The sequence below is a fragment of the Carassius auratus genome, unplaced genomic scaffold (genome assembly GCF_003368295.1).
Source record: "Carassius auratus strain Wakin unplaced genomic scaffold, ASM336829v1 scaf_tig00009130, whole genome shotgun sequence".
Classification (NCBI taxonomy): Eukaryota; Metazoa; Chordata; class Actinopteri; order Cypriniformes; family Cyprinidae; genus Carassius; species Carassius auratus.
This window is the reverse complement of record NW_020524006.1, coordinates 239,240-257,452: the sequence shown is the minus strand read 5'-3', so window position 1 is coordinate 257,452 and position 18,213 is coordinate 239,240. Positions and strand designations below refer to the sequence as shown.

General features: G+C 36.3%; 1 protein-coding gene across 6 annotated transcripts; it reads left to right on the top strand.

Annotated features, from left to right (window-relative positions):
* Positions 1 to 68: 68 nt before the first annotated feature.
* LOC113072473 (progestin and adipoQ receptor family member 4-like) lies at positions 69 to 18,189 on the top strand. 6 transcript variants are annotated; one of them, XM_026245457.1, is made up of 14 exons: positions 69 to 150; positions 3,825 to 3,984; positions 4,237 to 4,485; positions 4,591 to 4,748; positions 4,853 to 5,010; positions 5,166 to 5,263; positions 5,580 to 5,692; positions 8,348 to 8,563; positions 8,867 to 8,917; positions 9,282 to 9,335; positions 9,969 to 10,083; positions 10,223 to 10,291; positions 13,067 to 13,282; positions 16,223 to 18,189. In XM_026245457.1, the coding sequence occupies exons 11-14, from the start codon at positions 10,056 to 10,058 to the stop codon at positions 16,654 to 16,656; spliced, it is 747 nt and encodes a 248-aa protein (XP_026101242.1). In that variant the 5' UTR covers positions 69 to 150; positions 3,825 to 3,984; positions 4,237 to 4,485; positions 4,591 to 4,748; positions 4,853 to 5,010; positions 5,166 to 5,263; positions 5,580 to 5,692; positions 8,348 to 8,563; positions 8,867 to 8,917; positions 9,282 to 9,335; positions 9,969 to 10,055; the 3' UTR covers positions 16,657 to 18,189. The 6 variants fall into 6 exon arrangements, with proteins under 6 accessions (XP_026101242.1, XP_026101243.1, XP_026101245.1 ...); XM_026245458.1 differs by having other exon boundaries at positions 4,237 to 4,502; XM_026245460.1 differs by having other exon boundaries at positions 69 to 129; positions 4,237 to 4,748.
* Positions 18,190 to 18,213: the final 24 nt, after the last annotated feature.

The following is an 18,213-nucleotide window of genomic DNA, read 5'->3' as shown; positions in this document are numbered from 1 at the left end:
ACACTGACGTCAGCATTCCTCATACTGCGGGTATACCCGGAAATGGGCGTTGCTTAGCGGCGCAGACGCTCATTCTGATTTGGGCCTGTCCCTGACCCTGTCAGAAGAAGATGTCGCATTTGGCTGCAAGTAAGCGCAACGATCAGCAAGGTAGTTGGTGGGGAAACAAAGCTTTTAGAAACTACTAATCAATTAAACCAAGTTCTTAGCAAAATGATTCACTCACTTATCTATATATTCTATATTATTAGATCAGTGGATTCACCACATCTAAGCACCGAACACTGGCTACAAGTAAACACCGTTCTCTGGTGGTCAAGAAGGTGTAAATGCAACTGTAGCACGGTCTAAAAATGTACAGTATAATGGCACCTTTTACAAACTAAAAATTGTAATCTATTATTTTAACTAAAACGATTAAATATAAGACATCTGTACATAACGTTTTATTTGATTAATTAAATGCTGGCCAGAGTCTTTTACTGTTGTTCACTCTTTATGCAGATTGTTAAAACTAGCAGACAAAAGCAGTGTGAAAATTTCAAAGAAAATGTATGTTCCAGATTTTATACGTTTCTTTTGTTTTTCACTTGGCACGAATTGCGGGAATCGAACCCGATTAGGTGGAACATATTTGGTGATTTGCCCACCACCCCAATAGCTATTAATCGTGACAGCATGCGTTTAAACTTAACACGCAGTGACGTTTAACAGTCTAAGTAACTTGATTTATATCATTAAAAGAAGCTTTTGATGCTACATAAATTTCTAAAATTAAAAGGAATTCCTGCATAGGCGTAATTATAAATATGCATTATTTATATTAACCCGGGAAATAATTATTTAAGTAGTATGGGAAAGTTAAAACTAATGCACGTCTTACGAGTTTTGAGGACAATATAATCAGTTTTAAATTAAGTGCATTTATGCCGTGATGGTCAATTTGGTCTTTTTTTTTTTCAGAGGTCGCTTATTTCTTTTGAAGAAACTTGGCAACACTGCAAAGGAAGTCGTCTTCCCCAGTAATTAGATACGGTCGGAAATTCTTGATTTGCTCAACTGCATGACATTTTTTTCACAACTCTATATGTTATCAGAATGAAAAAAGGTGTAAAACGTAACATTTTAGGCGGTTGATCTGCCTAAGTCTGACAACGCTTGTCAATGTCAAAATGAGTGAAAGGAGCAATCAGTTCAAAGAAGGCAGGCTTTTATTTTTAACAGAAAATGAAACAAACTGTCCAAAACAGGAGTAAGTGTCCAAGGGGAAATTGTGTCCAAAATAAACAGGAAGGAGTGGATGGAAAATGACCTTTTCCAAAGCAGAGCAAACATGCCTACAGTACGAAAAGAGCATCGATTGCTATGGCACTAACAGACACTAACAAAATCACACTAATCATACACACGACTATACATTTTGTCCTGTGGGAGCCAGCCACTAACAAGCCCAAATACACAACTTTATTCTGGTCAAAAGCCCAAAATAAGCGAACTCCAAGTATAGGTATCTGCAGGAAAGTAATGGGAGTTACCAAATCAGGGTGTTTTTACATCATGATACCTGATTGGTTGACGTCATAGTGATGTTAGGTTTAGGGGTGGGGTTAATTGCATGATTAAGAAACACCCAGCAGTTTGAAAACACCCACAAGGTGATAAACGCCCACTTTTGCTCTGCAGAGACCGAAGTCTCAGCGAACTTGGAAACTATATGGTGGTTACGCCCCTTGCGTAAAGTACCACCTCGAAACGCGCAGGTGTGTTCATTTCGAAACACTGATAAGCACTTGTAACAGCACTGGTTGTTGTAGACGTTCAGCGAGGGTGGAAGCTTAATTAAATATTTCACAAAATACTGACTATATTTAAATGGGTGATTCTGAATATCCCGTAAGTACATGAAGCAATAAAACTGTGAATGGGTGGCACATTTTAAATTGGCGAAAAGAACGAAAGCCCATGCCATGCAAATGCCTTAAATCATAGGTTTACGCATTCATGTAATATTTTCGTTATCACTTTACAGTAAGGTCCTATTAGATAGCATGGGTTAATGCATTTACTTGCGCTAAATAAAAACGTTTACAGCGATAATTACTCTTAACGTTAGTTGATTAAAAATACAACAGTCGATGCTTGCTCCGTTTCATTAATTATAACAGATACAACTTTTTTATTTAATTACTTGTTAACGTTGCGATTGTGTTAATATTGAAATTAACTGAGATTAAGACATGCTTTAAATGTTTAGTTTATGTTAACTAATGTAGTGAGGTGATGTTAATAAATTAACCTTATTGAAAAGTGTTAACACTTTCTTTGAATGCAATACAAGAAAAACAGCATTGGTATTCAGTTTTATAGCTTATAAAAAGTAGGTGAAAGTTTTAGGTTAGAAGTAATGTATTTATAAGAGTGTGTATATGTAGGCTATGTTTATAAAAGTGTATGCGACTGGTTGTAATTTTTCACTATTTGTAATCACTTTTTTCCAGTGTTTTTTACACTGTTAAAGAGCTGGATTCCCATGCTAAACATGGACAAAGTTTCAAAAATTAAGTTGTACGTTTGAAGGAGTATTTTTGTTCCCAAAATACTCCTTCCGGTTTGTCACAAGTTTCCGAAAGTCTTTTTCGAGTATGGCTCTGTGTGACGTTAGATGGAGCGGAATTTCCTTATATGGGTCCTAGGGCACTTCTGCCGGAAGAGCGCGCGCTCCTGTATAGGGAGGCTGAGCACAGACATTTCACTGATCAGAGCGATTCTCTGATCAGAGCGAGAGTGTTGCGAAAAGTCACAAAAGAAGTGTGTTTTTGGTTGCCAGGGCAAGACAACCCTGCACAGATTACCAAAAAAAGAACAGCATTAAGGGACCAGTGGATGAAGTTTATTTTTACAGAGCATCAACGGAGTTGTGCAAGTGTTTGTGTTTGTTCCCTGCATTTCGAAGATGCTTGTTTTACAAACAAGGCCCAGTTTGACGACGGATTTGCGTATCATTTTTTTCTTAAGGATGATGCAATCCCAACGAAAAAGGGTCACGATCGTGTGTTGGAACCGCAGGCGGTGAGTAAAACTGCTTCAAATATCTCTGCCTCCTTGTTAGTGCGTCCCCTCCCATGCCGGAGACCCTGGTTCGAGCCCCACTCGGAGCGAGTCGTTGCTGCTGCTGCTCTCATTCAGTTTCAGCCTCGGGATCTGATTCTGGATCATAAATAAACGGCTGAATCTGACTGTAAGCCATGGTTTGTTTTGGATGATGGTTTTTCCCTCACGGTAATGTCACAGTTTCCACATGCTCTCAACGCAAAAGCCTACTGGCGCTCGTGATTCTTTAGCTCCGCCCACACGTCACGCCTACAGCCGGTCATGTTTTTCCAGGAAAAATCGGTACAGACTATCTTTCTCTTATGAATATTATAAAACTAAAGACTTTTTGGAGTTATGAAGGATGCAGTACTACTCTATAGGTACTCAAGATTAACAGGATATTGAGTGAAAACGAGTATTTCACCCCCCCTTTAAATGTTACATTTGTGCTAACATCTATTTCTATATTACAAAAACAAACTTGAAATCATTTAATACTACACGATTATATGCATGGTAATTAAATGGGAGTAATAAGGCTCAGATAAAGGATGATTAAATTTAATACTGATATTAAAGTTTTTTAGTTTTTTTTATATTAAAGATTTTAATTTACTATATCTTTTAAAAGCTGAATTTGGAGTATATCATGTCCTGATGTATTTACACAAACTTTATGGTTATTGTTAGCAATATTTTATAATACATATTGTTTCTCTTTCTGTGTTCAGGAGAAAACTGGGGAATCTGTTCCTGATGCCAGCTGGCCAGAGAATGGGGATCAGTGGAGCGACAAAGGAGAAGAGGAGGATGATGAATGTGGACTATTGCAGGCAATGGCTGAAGAGGATGAGGAGATTGACCTCTTCAATGAGGAGACATTTGGCTTGGGTATTGTTATATTATAAAATCTGTAAACCTACAGGAATTGGATATCATGCACAAACTGTGACTGGAATCCAACATATAATGTGTTTAAAATATAAGCTAAATGTCTGAAGCTGAAATTCTCCCATGTATTTATTTTTCTGGGATGGGTAGAGATGAAAATTTGTTAGATTGATTTTAATCTCTTTAAGCATTATCACTAAACATTTTTTTAAACTGACTCTCTAATGTCACTATGCAAAAAAATGAACCCAGATGATGCCACGAGTGGTGACAATCCAGATGCTGACCCTATGGATCTCCTCCTGCTGTTTAGTGATAACTCCCCAACTCCACGATCTTCACCACTTCCACCTCCCAGATCACCTTCCCCTCACAGTTCCTATTCACCCTCCAGACCAGGATCTCGTGTCTGGCCCCACACTCCTACAGGCTGGTCTCAGAGAGGAAGAGCAGCTCGAGGGCAGCTGTTTGAGGACCCAGCTGTTGTGAAGACTGTGAAAGGTCGATCGAGCCTAAAGGTTTACCTCACTGATGTCCACTGATGTGGATTTTCACTCTGTAGCTGGATCATCTGCAGCCTGATTATCCATTCCTTCTCTTTATCAGACATGATCTGGGAATATGGGTCCCAGCTCACTGGCTTTCTGTGAATTAAAGAGGATGCTTGCCAGACCCTCCCCTTCCTGTCACATGATACATCTCTGCATATCCTGGGTGTAGTGACCAAACACCTTCCATTATTGATGAGCAGAGATGCAGATGAGGTGTGGAACATGTAATATTGTTTTATATATATATATATATATATATATATATATATATATATATATAATTTTTTTTTTTTTTTTTTTTTTTTGTGATCCTCAAGCTTTAACCTCTTCTCAGACTCTGCCTGTTCGGTATCCATCTCTCCGTGTTGTGATTGATCGACTTGCATTCAGTCAGCTAATCCAAATTCTCAAAGAGTTCACCACATCACTGCCTGACTCGAAAGACACACATTTAACATTGGCCTGTCAAAATAAGGTCAGCTTTTACAGAGTTGTTTTTTAATTAAGTTTGTCATTTTTATGTGTAGTTTAGTATGATCCCTGTTAGATGATATTTGATGTTCAACAGCTTTAAATCTCAGGGTTGCCTAGTGGTGGTATTGCTATCTGAAATTAACTTTTTGTTTGCAGTTTGGTCTGTCGCTGTTGTATGCTCTGCTCTCACAGGGCGAAAGGATTTTATCTTCTGACTTTCCCATGGAGCCCAGCATTGGAGATTTTGAGGCCTGGTATTGTTTGTGCTTGCCCTTAAATTATTTGTAATAACTACTGAAACATCACTCTCTGAAAGATATTTGGCAGTTTTTCCATACAGATCCAAGTTTAAGCCCAGTTCAAGTAATTGAACATCTAGAATTCTGTAGATATTGTTCTGTTTGTTGTATACAAGAACCAGTAATATTTAAGATTTCTTCTTATAGCGTTTCATATTTTTCAAATATATTATTAATGTTTGAAATTTGTGTTCAGTGAATGGCAACAATCTTTTTTTTTTTTTTTTTTTAAATGGCATGTTAAAATGGCTTGTTGAAATGTCCCATCCAGGACGGAAACAGTATTCCATGTGGCCCGGCAGCTATCCCAGACAACTCCTGCTGAGCACTGTTCTGTCGATATCTGGACAAGCGGACTGTTCACCAACTAAAGAACAACTTGGAGTGAGTACAAACACTGCACTCAGTACTCTGCACTTGGCATATCTCTTAGGACAGGGCTGTCCAAACATGTTTATGGAGGGCTATTGTCCTGCAGAGTTTAGCTCCAACCATAATTAAACACGCCTGAACCAGATTCAAATTCAAATGAACTGATGAAGATTTTAATTTTGCAAAGTGCTAGAACCTTTCAATGCTGCATCATCATATTCCAACTTATTTTTTGCCATGAAACTCACATTGAACTCAGCGGCTCTCACCATTCTAAAATGAGACTAGAAAAGACACAAGAAAATCAAAACATTTTAAATCTACATGCAATTTACTGAAGCAGCCAACTCTCTGCAGGTATGGGATCCATATAAATTGTTCCTCATACTTTTGTACATGTTGTCATGTTTGTAATAGTTTTAGAAGGGGTTAACTGAGAACTATTTTCGAACTTTCAACAGTTATCAAAGACAACTTTGTGTAGTGTCCCAAAAAATAACTTGCTGTGGCCCTTTGCAGAAAGTACTAAAACACATGGTTAGTGTGGTGGAAAACAGTAAAATCTAATGTTATCAGATTTTTTATCGGTGTATCCAGATTGAGAACCGCTGTTGTTGAAGCCATGTTTTCCTATCTGATATTTTTCCTCGTTCTAAAAGAAAATTCTGTTGACACAAAACCACTGAAATTGATTCAAAATGATATAGTATAAATGCCAAACCAGTTTGTCGCTTTAATTCTGTCAAAGAGATGCACTAAAAACAGGTAACAGTTGCATGTGCATAAACCTTGTGCGCTGTATACAAACATCTTTGCTTTAGTAATATATATATATTTTTTTAGAAAAGCTAATAGACTCTGTAGCTTCTGCAGCATGAACACAAGCATGAAGTCCGCTGTTGCTGTTACTGTAAGTGATGTAGTGGTGTCTGACTAGGGTTTAGACGTGGGGTGATGACATCATTGTTTCACAAAATATACGGATTGGCTGTACACCAAAAATGCAAGGGAATCGTTTTCAGATTTATCCACTCTGGAACCCAATAAAAAAAAAAAAACAGCGGTTTCGGCCCCCAAAAAACTGGATCCGTCTGGAAGAAACTCAGATTTTTGTATTTATTTTATACATATACAGCTAAGCATATCTCTGTGTAAACTGGGCCTAAAAGTTTATACCAGGGATGTCCAAACTCAGTACTGGAAGGCCGGTGTTCTGGAAAGTTTAGCTCCAACTTGCTTACACTTGCCTGAAAGTCTCAATTTTGCCTATTAAGGCCATGATTAGCTGGTTCAGGTGTGTTTAATTCAAAGAGCTAAACTTTGCAGGACACCCACCCTCCAGGAACAGGATTGAACACCCATGGTTTATAATAAAGTTTTAATTTGGCTAATTGTAAGGTTTTGTTTTTTTTCCCTTTCAAGGTATATTTTAAAGGTGATCTATTGTGCGTCATATGTAATATGTATTTGTCACTATTGCAGAGCACATGCAAATTAAAATGTAAAAAAAAAAAAAAAAGGAACTGACTTTAATCTAGATTGATGACTAAAAGATGTGAGACCCTGTTTTGTTTTGGACATATTTTGATTTGTTTTATTCATGATATAGCATGGCCTTGAGAGCTTTTAGCATTTTTAAAAGCAATTTCTTAAGGGCACATTTTGACTTGAGCAAATTCATGAATACCACAATGGTGTTGGACACTGTACTGATCTCTATTGATTTACATTTATTCATTTAGCAGACGCTTTTATCCAAAGCGACTTACAGATGAAGACAGTGGAAGCAATGATATATAAGTGCTATAACAAGTCTCAGTTAGGTTAACACAGTACAAGTAGCATGGGATTTTAAATAATATAATAAATAAAAAGAAAATGGCTAGAATAAAAAAGAAAAAGAAAGAATAGGGCTCCTGACGCGAGGAAGCAACCGACGCCGGGGTCTACCACGAGGTCGAGGGGCCGGTTTTTCCGGATGCGTCTGATGAAACTCCTCAGTGATGAAGTCGATGGTGATGTGAGACCATGGGCGTTGTGGTGTGGGCAGTGGTTGTAACAGTCCTGCTGGTAGTTGTCTGGGGGTTTTAGACGTGCTGCAGATGGTGCAGTTTTGGACGAATTTGGTGGTATCAATTAGCAGAGTGTGCCACCAGAATTGGTTCTTGAGCAGATGCGCTGTGGCAGTGATTCCGGGGTGTCCTGAACTGGTTTACACATGTACCTGGGTTAACAGGTGTTCTCGTAGGGATTCTGGAACATAGGTGAGATTAGCGGGACATTCAGGAAGGGGGCGGGTTCTGAATATTCAGGTTGTTTATTTCAGTCATGATGTCCCACTGCACAGGGGCAATGAGAAGTTTCGTGGGAAGAATAGTCTCATTGACGATTGAGCAGCCCATTTCTTCAGTTTGACGAGAGAGGGCATCGGCCTTGGTATTTTTTGAACCAGGTCTATACGTCACAGTAAACTGAAATCTTGTGAAGAATAACTGATAGCTGTCAATATTACATAATGCACCTTTAACTGTAGTGTAGCCCTATTTAGATCAATATCTGTATTATTGGTGGAGGATTTGTTTATTAGGAGTAAAGCACTTAAGGTCTGTATTATAAAATGAAGTGACTGGGGCACGTCTAAACTGATTTGGGTTTGGCTGTGTTCAGGATATGGAGGATTTGCTAATGGAGGTGCAGCAAGGCAGCCTAAAAAAGGTCATGAAATGGATGTCACCACCTTATTTATATATTACTTTGATTCTGCAGTGCCTTTAATAATTCATTCAAAAAAGAACTGAATATTATACTGGTCTTAAGTATTTTTCCTAGGCTCTTTTCAAGGTATGGGATATCCCTGTGGTGGAACCAAGGGACCTTAAGCAGGTAAACTTGGTCTTATTTTCCATATAATTTGAATCCCTTGTGTGTTGGGTCTGCTTCAAATGATATGCTGCTAAAGCTGGACTCTCAAATGGGCAAGGGGTCTAAAGTTTCTAAAGATACACAGATCCAATTTTTTTTTTTTTTTTTTTTTTTTTTTAGGTGGTTCTCTTCAAAATATAGGGTATTCTAGTGGTGGAACCAAGGGACCACATATGTGTGTAATATGTATGATGTGTGTTTATTTTTCCATTGTTTTAAATTTCTATATTATTTGAATGTGTGCATGTTGGGTCTGCTTTAAAGGATATGATGCTAAAGCTGGGCCCAGAAATGGACAAGGAGCCAAGCCTCATGGTAAATGTGATGCATGTTATTATTACTGTTATAAGACATCATATATAATTTATGTATAAAAATGTTTGATTGCAACTTTGATTGCATGTGATTAGATTTTTTTTTCTAGTACTCCAATTGTATTGTAGCCACATTTAGATTAATGACCCATATTATTGGAGTTGTTCATTAGTGGTAAAACACTGAGTATATGTACACATATCTTGTATTTATTGTGATTTTTAATATTCTACCATTTTTAGTGTGTACAGAATTTTACCATTCATTTGGGTAGCTGCTTTAGGTCCAGTTTTAAACAATTGAACTCTACATCATCTGATGTAAAACCTACACATAGTCATATCTATACTCTTATGATGTACAGGTTATTGTGTTCCTGGACATATGTTAGAAGGACCTTATGAAGCAGCCAATTCAGGTATATCATTATTATCAAAAGTACTATTTTAATTCCACATGACATGAATAGATGTAGTTTTATAATTCGCCTTTCAGAAATACGTCTCTCTCTGAATGCGAGTGTCATTTTGGGCATTGTAAGTTTGTAGTAAAATTGGTTTGGCTTCTAGGATATATGCCTGTTATCAACTGGAAAAGAGGGTGTTTCTAGTAGAAATGGACCTAAAGGGGAGATTTTAAGCCATGAAGCACTGTGGCTTAATGTGAGCCCAATACAGGATTACTTCCTGAACTACCACCAGTTCTGCAACAAACAAAAGGACAAAATCTTAATGCACCACTTCAACAGGGCAAAACCCCTAACTTTATGGCACCTCCACCTGCTCCAAAGCCATTTATGCAAGGTCCAGGTTTTTATAAACCTAATAAAGCTTATAAACTATCCATACCTGTAATTCCACAAAACAAAGCTTCAAAACCAGTTGCAAAAGAAGTCCCTCGAGCAGTGCCTGCACCAGAATCAGCTCTCAGTTCTCAGACAAATTCTCCTCTAACATCACAAACAGTTGCACTAGAGCTCGAACAAGTCCTGTTACCGGTAACTCTAGTGGCACCACAATCAGTTATGCTACAAGTCAGTATTTCTGCACAGGTGCCTCTGGTGCCAAATGCAGCTGTTCCTCAAATAACTCCAGAGAAGCAATAAACCAAGATTCAGTCCGACCCAGCTTTGCCGCAAATGAAGAATCCATCCACAGCAAATCCTGGTAACCTAATAGCATTTAACTTATTCACAACCATAATCAACTATACTTCCTATAACTCCAATTTAAAATTTAATTAAGAAAAAGATGGATCATTTGAATTTAAACTCATCATTTCATCCTTTTTTTCTCATTTAAACAGAAAACAGAAGCCTGGAGGCCTTGCAACAAGGTCCTGAGATTGATGGACAGAAACCAATTGACCAATTTGGTTAGTCATGTTTGTATATGCTCTTTCAGTTATGTGTATCTCCATTCAAGTTAGTTTTAACTCGCATCTGACAGAATCACATATGTAAATACAATATGCTTCTATTGTCCTCATTTGTAAGTTGCTTTGGATAAAGGTGTTTGCTAAATGATTTATTGTAAAATAAATGTAACCATAAAAATCCATGTGAGATCTAGTAAAAATAAAATTCTGAGAGAAAAAAGTCAGAATTGTGAGATATAAACTCTGAATTGAAGGGAAAATATTCAGAATTGTTAGATGAAACAGTTTTCATTTCATTTAATTCCATACCGGAAATAAGCTTCCATAAATAACAAAAATTACCTTTATTTTTATCTGTTCAGTACATTTTTGCAGTTTTGATCTATGCTGGCAAGTGATCATGGTATAAGCAGGACAATCACATCTGGTATACATTAAAGTCAAATAACCACCTAACGTGAATTATAATATTTTAACAAAAACAGAGGGTCAGCGATGATCCTAAGATGCTCAATTGTGATTACACATTATGTTGACTGGCAACTAATAACAAATTGAACTATATTCATTTTTAGAATATTTTCTTATTCTCATTATTATAAATATGTAACGATTTGAATATCAATTATTTACCACAATCACTGACATTTAATACTTAAATGCAGAGCTTAATGCATATTGCATTTTCTGTCAAAATAAAACAAACAAAAATAACCTAAAAATGTAAATTTGGCATAAAATACGAAACTTTGTGCATTAAACGTTGGCTTTTTATTTTATTTTATTTTTTTACAGAAAAGGAAGGCAAATACAAATTGAATGAATTCTTTGGAAATAAATACCAAGAAAGCATGTGTCGAAGTCTGCAAGTAGGCTAGCGTTTGTACTTAAGGAACTGTAATCTTCCATGAGCTGACCTCTGCTGAGTCTGACTGCTGCCTGCTGATTGGCTAAGACACTAAGTAGCAGTAAATTGGCCCACAGCTTCTTTGCTAGCAACTAGTTGCTGCAGTTCTACAACAGAGTACTTCCGAGACAATGGGTATCTGGTGCCAGGAAGTTACAACTTTTGCAATCACTAGCTAGAATGTTCTTAAAAACTATGTATGTATAGCTTAATGTAAAACATTTGAAGAGATACAGATTTTCCTCCCAGGGGAAGGTGGTCAAGGACACCTGAGCATATTTTACTTTTTATGCGATGGATTTTTTTACTGGGCCAAAACTTCTGGATTTTAAGAATTCACCGCCACATCTTCAGTTCAACAAGTATGTCCTGACAGGATACCGGCCTACATCCACTTACAGAGACTGTCTGCGAAGTTTGTTATATCTGCACAATGAATTTGGGAACATCTATACACATGGTATGAAAAATGTCCTTCATAATTTGCATTGTAACTTCTGGAATTTGTTTAACATATCATCTGCTGTAAAGTAACAGAGCTGTAAATGAATTTTGAAAATGTAAAAATGTATAAAATGCATGCATTATAATACTAATAATGTGAAAGTTATTGAAACAAGATGGGGAAATCCAGTGGCCCTCTTAAAGAGAAGGGGAACCCTCTGAATATGTAATTTAGGTTTACTTTCTCCACCATTCACCCAAGTGACACTATACGGAAGGGTGTGTAAATAGCATTACATCAGATTAGATCTAATCCTAGTCAGGGATTTGCTGTCTTGGAAGCTATGCTGTGTAATTGATGTGATTGGTAAAAGTGCAGTAAAAATTCTTGAGGCCAATATTTTGGAAGTTCTTGGATTTTTTTTATAGATTTTATTTGTAATTTTAGAATACATTTTAATGTATGTCTAGTGTTAACCTTAAAGCATACTATCATATTTGATGAATATAATAAAAATCGGATTTTGTTAAAAATCTACTACATGCCTTATACCATCTGATTGATAATTTTTAGCATGTAAAAGGCATTTTAGTATAATTCTAAGATTTCCTTTCAGTGATGTGACTTTTTGCTGTGAAATCTTTGCAAATTAAATGCATATTTTTGTCATATGAATATCAGCAACTGCTCCAAATTGCTTATTTTTTTATATATATATTTTTTTTCTCTCCTGGAGCTCCTTATTTTCATGCTATATGAGCCATAAAAGTCTGATACATCAAATATACTACATGGAAAAAGGTATTGAGATACCTGACCATTACAACAGCAGGGACTTTAATGATATTGCATTTTAAATACAGATACAATAATATACAGTTGGTCTCCTCCTTGCAGCTATAACTTCTACTCTTCTGGGAAGGCTTTCTATGAGATTTAGTTTTTATGAGGTCAGACGCTGGACAAGAAAGTCTGGCTTGCAATCTTCCTTTCCATTTCATCTCAAATAGTTTTCATGGGGTTGAGGTCAGGGCCCTATGCAGGCCAGTCAAGTTCTTTCACGCCAAACTCATCCTACCATGTCTTTATGGAACTTGCTTTGTGCTCCTATCACTGTATCACTGTGTGGCATCCTATCACAGTAACACGTGTATGTGTGTATATGCAGACTACATGGATAAGTACTTGATTTTAAAAAGCACAGGATATTACTGGAATATTATCAAGAAATGTGTACTATTCCATAATCTGTATGTCTCCAATTTACAGGGGACATTTGGTTGAAAACGCTAATATTAAGAATGTTAGTGAACACATTTGGCTTGATCATTGCATCAACTCTATCATAGTAATTAATTTCACTCAAATTAAACCAGCCTTATATTCTAACACATTCTTTTCTTGGTGTTTCGTCCATCAGGTATCCCCTTCATCTGTTTTTTGCTGTTTTTGCCTTTGAGTATCCCATGGGCTGAAGTCGAGTGGTGGATAGGAGTGGTTCATTATTTGGCTTGTCTCTCTCCCACCGTGTGTTCAGTCTTCTACCATCTCTTCATGAACCATGAGGGTGGAGCACCTATTTATGACACACTGCTGTGCTTTGACATGTTTGGTGTCTGTCTCGTCAACACTCTTGGTAAGCTTTCAAATGTAGGACTATACAGAGATTCCTGGTATATACACTGCATAACAGTGGTACAGTGGTAGGTGCTGTCACCTTGTCAACCCTGAAACAGCATGTATAACTACCAAATTTTGTTATATAAAATTTGTTTGATTACATCTTTAATTATTTTTTCCCTACATTTATGCCATATGTACATATTGCAGTCACCACTGATAAGCTACTACTAAATATTGTAGAAACTTCATTTTCTGTAAAGTTGCTCTGCAAAAATTTGTATAGTTAAACAGCACTTTACAAATAAACTTGAATTGAATTGCATTGTTAGTAAAGGTACCTGTAAGAAATTGATGATTATATGTTGCATATGGTGCATCTCCACTGTTGGTTGTAATATTGGTGACGTAAATCCACACTTTGCTGAAGAAGTGTTAGCAAACTCTTAAGCAGCAACAACAGTTATATATACTCTGCCATTGTTGTGTATGTTTGTTTGTGTTTGTTTTAAAATCTACACGCATAACACATACTGTGTACACGCATGACGTCACTGTTTTCAAAGATTCCCCAATTTGGGGTTTACAAAAATATGCATTTTCAGTCCCCAGAACACTGTTGTTGTGTACAGGCAAAATGCATAAAAGGTTCCCGTTTTTTTTTTTTTTTTTTTCATGTCAACTTTAACACATTATTTATGTCTATTTTAAGTACCTCTATAACCTTGATTTAAAAAAAAACATATATAATAAAATAAAAAAAACAGTTTTTACTTGGTGTGTTTAAAGCGAGCACATGACATTAATGGGTCTAACTTAAATATGTTCATATATTTCAGGATGTAGTGCATCCTTGGGAATAATTGTAATCTAAAATAAAATAAACTGCTTTCAAAATATGGCTTTCCAGAAAAAGAAAAAAAAAAAAAAAAAACGGTGGTCTCTTTGCTTGGGATTAATTGAGCGTATGGAGAGGGTAAGTTGAGCTGCATGGAATTAAACCATGCCACTGTTGAGCCACATGGAATTAAACCATGCCACTAATTATGTTGAATATAATGATATTTTCACCTCATGCTGTATCAAAAGAAGGTAAATTCAATAGAAATGACTTAAAATCTATGTGTACGCGTTGTGATGAACTGGCACTGAAAAGGACATAATAGGTTTGGATAATAGAATGGATGGATGGATGACTTCTTAAAAGTTTTATTCAAAGATAGTTCACAAGCCTGAAGGCGTTTTTAAATTATTAAACAAATTCTGAACAAAATGTCAAAAAAAAAAAAACTGACCTTACAGAAATTGGATAATAGTGCTCAACATCCCACTTATAAATGTTGCAGGGAAATATAATTTAATAAAAAGTTCAGTGGCCAATTTTCATAAAAAAGGCGTATTTAAAATGTACAGAACAAAATCAAGTTCACTTCAAAGAACAAAATGAAATCCTGTTTGGTGTAAAATTAATTACATATAATTACAGTAAAATAATAGGCTACTTTATAATCATAAAAAGGGGTGGGCCACTGGCTCAACTTACCCAAGGACATTTGGCTCAAATTAACACACTCCTACAATTTTAACTTGTATCATCCTGCAGTTTAGAGCTAACATTATAGCCTTATGTTATAAGCACAAACACGTGATTTGCCTTTTTTTTCTTTTTTTTTTTTTAATTGTTCAGACACAACAAGCACAAGTCCTTAAAAATACCAAAATCACATTGAAAAGCAAAAAAGTTTTTTTTAACCTAAATGTAGTTACAAAATGTTCCATGGCCTCTCTCTATCACATGCTGAGTAAAATGCATAAATATTCAAATATTTGTGGTCATATCACCGATTTTGCTTAAAGTTGTCTTGAAACAAGGGGTGGCTCAACTTCCCCACAGGCTCAAATCACTCTGCTCTCCCCTATATGCCACAAGTAGAGATTAAACAGTATAATGCAGTTTTACAGTACGCTGTAGATTTTAAACGCATTTTCTCATTCATAGTATTGCATGAATACCAATACCATGTACCAAGTAAAGGAGTTACATTTACATTTTCTATTTTTGTTCAATGATGGGAGAATCATAAAATAACCTTTCTTCAGCTCAAACAGTATAAAGCATGACGCTCTTAACACTAAGGCCATGGGTTCGATTCTCAGGGAAAGCAAGAACCAATCAAATGTGTGCTGTGAATACTACGTAATGTAAACTGTTTCGGATAAAAGCATCTGCTAAATGTAAATCACAGCCTTCTTATTTAAAGAAATAACATTTCTGGCATTTTAGTAAAAGTATGTTAGCCTTATTGTAATCTATAATCTATAGAAGATTTTCTGCAATCACCTGCTAAAAAGACACTAAAGCTTCATCTGAAATCAGTCCCTTTTCCATTTGGTTAATGCCACATAGGAATAGTGAGAATATGAAACAGTATAAATATGATTTCCATTTGGGAAATTGAAGCCCCTTGATATTATTAACAGCATTGAAGTAGATCACCACTGCTATGCACCAACATAAATTTTGATTTCAAAATACACATCATCCCTTATTACTGAAATTGTCACTGTTTTCAAAGTTTCAAATTAAATCTTAATGTGGGAGCTATTACACTTATTGGGGCATTTGTATTTCTAAAGGGGGCCTCGAAATAGCATTCCAAGTGGAGGTTGACCTTGGTTAAAATTGCATTCTCCCGGCATCGGCCCTGCTGCAAAAAAAAAAAAAAAAAAAAAAAGCCTAGCCTAAGCTGGTTGATTGGTTTTAGCTGGTTTCAGAAGGGCTTTTGACCACTTCTTGTTGGGAGACTAGCTGAACAACCAGCTAAAATCTGAACCGGCCAAGCAGCTTAGGTTGGTTTTATCAGATTTACTTTCCTTCTCTCAGTAGGGGACACTGATTGTTGATTCTTTCAAGAGCTTTTATTCAATGAAGTCCCTGTACTTTTTTGTTTTGCAGGTGCTCTGCCAATCATTCACATAACTTTGTTGTGTTACCCATCCTCCCGGCGTGTGGCGATGTTGGCATATCTCCTGCTCTCTGGCTACGGTGTTCACTGTGCTGTCTCTGCTCAGAGTAATGTGCACCGCCTGCAATCTTTCGCCTGGCAGGCGATCTTCCGGCTGGTTCTCTTTATGTTGCGTCTGACGGGTGCAGGCAGAGGAAGCCCCACATCCCTTCGCCTCTACCTCACCATGGATACTCTTGCATTACTTGGAGGACTAGTCAATATTTCCCGCCTTCCAGAGCGCTTCAGTCCTGGACGCTTTGACTACTGGTTTAATAGTCACCAGATTATGCACATCATGGTCGTCCTCTCCATTGTGTACTTGCATTGGGGCATGCTGGAGGATTTAACATGGTTAAAGGGATATCACTGTCCTGGTGAATAAAAAAACAAAAACAAAAAAACAATACCTGATAATTCATAATGATATTTTAAGAACTGCAGGGAAATTACTGTAAAACCCAAAGTGTGATGTTAATATTTTAAATGGTGATATCAGTTGTTTATGCCATGGCACTTTCTTTAAAATACATATTTACAGCTACAAGGTGACATGAAGTTGCACTACAGATGTTAATGGCACACAACCTTGTATGTCAACAACAAAAGACAGGGAAAGAGTATTTTACCTTTGGTTGATAGTCTAATATTTTACTATTTTATGCATGCACAATCATATGGTTTTTTGCCCTGTACATTATTTGCATTTAGGGCTGTTTTCCCTGCTGCCATATTAGAACAGAAGTACAACCCATTTTAGAGTTGAGAAACACAGAATACTATGGTGCAAATCGCGAAAAAAGTGAAGCTCTTTAAAAAGGAGTACAATTCTTGTTTCTTAAAAGCTTTTTCTGGTGAAGTTGTCAAAATATCGAATAATGAAATGTGAAATATTGCACATCCTTATCCTTCTAAGTTTTGGAAATCAGATTTAGATGATTGTATTCTGGATAGCACTACTGTTGACAAATATGATGCTTTCTGTTTACATGGTGCTACATATGTCAGAAATGAAACATATATCAATATAAAATTTTACTTGAATTAAACAAGTTGGACTTGAAGGTCTTTCAACGTCTTTCTCTGTAAGACACTGAACTATACCTTCTTGGCTCATGTGGGGAAATAAGAATACATTTGAGTGTATGCACTCATATTTTCAATTTTCAGCACTAAAATCTGACAACTTGCACCGGAGGCTGACGGTTAAATTGACCCTTATGGCATGTGCATAAAATGTAAAAATGTGCTTTAAACTTAAAACCTTCATGGAGAAGTACAAAATTATGAAGTCAGGTACTCAGTTGGACTTCAAGATTTTATTTTTATTTGTGTGTGTGTGTTAATTTATGGTTATCATAAGAAATTACTCAAATGCACAGCCTTTTAAAGTATACTGTGGGCACAATTTCTGTGGCCACTGTCTGTGCTATTAGCCTTCTGCTGTAGTGAAACTGCAACTACGTGTATAAATTATATAAAAGAAAAAAAAACTGTGAGAAAGGTCTTATATAAACTTTTGCATGGTAATGTGTGCATTGAGATCAGAGCAGCTGCCATGACAGTGTGATGTAACTTAGCTAGTTTTTGATTCAAGATTTTGTCTTGTGTAAATATAACTTACTTGGGTATATATATTTTTGTAATAAAAATAAGCTTCCGTTTCATAAACTTGGTACTGGTAACAGCTATTCCATTATGATTATGCCTCAATTAGCTAGTTATAGATTAAGAGTTATCGTTTTAGATGTGCGTTTAATCACTTATTTTTTTAAATAGCACTCTGTTCCGTAAATGCATTGTCTGCTGGTTTATTTCAGTACACCACATTAAGTATGCCACTTAGTAGTGTAAGATTTGGAATATCAATGTGCAAATTAACACTGGACCACACTTGTGGGTTTGCTACTGTTACAATTAAAAATCGCAAAAAGGGTAAAAA

Excerpts from the sequence above, each read along its gene's own strand:
- LOC113072473 (XM_026245456.1), top strand. The coding sequence starts at position 11,496 with ATGGATTTTTTTACTGGGCCAAAACTTCTGGATTTTAAGAATTCACCG. Across the intron at positions 11,662-13,066 it reads TGGGAACATCTATACACATG|GTATCCCCTTCATCTGTTTT; the intron begins GTATGAAAAATG and ends TTCGTCCATCAG. Across the intron at positions 13,283-16,222 it reads CTGTCTCGTCAACACTCTTG|GTGCTCTGCCAATCATTCAC; the intron begins GTAAGCTTTCAA and ends TTTGTTTTGCAG.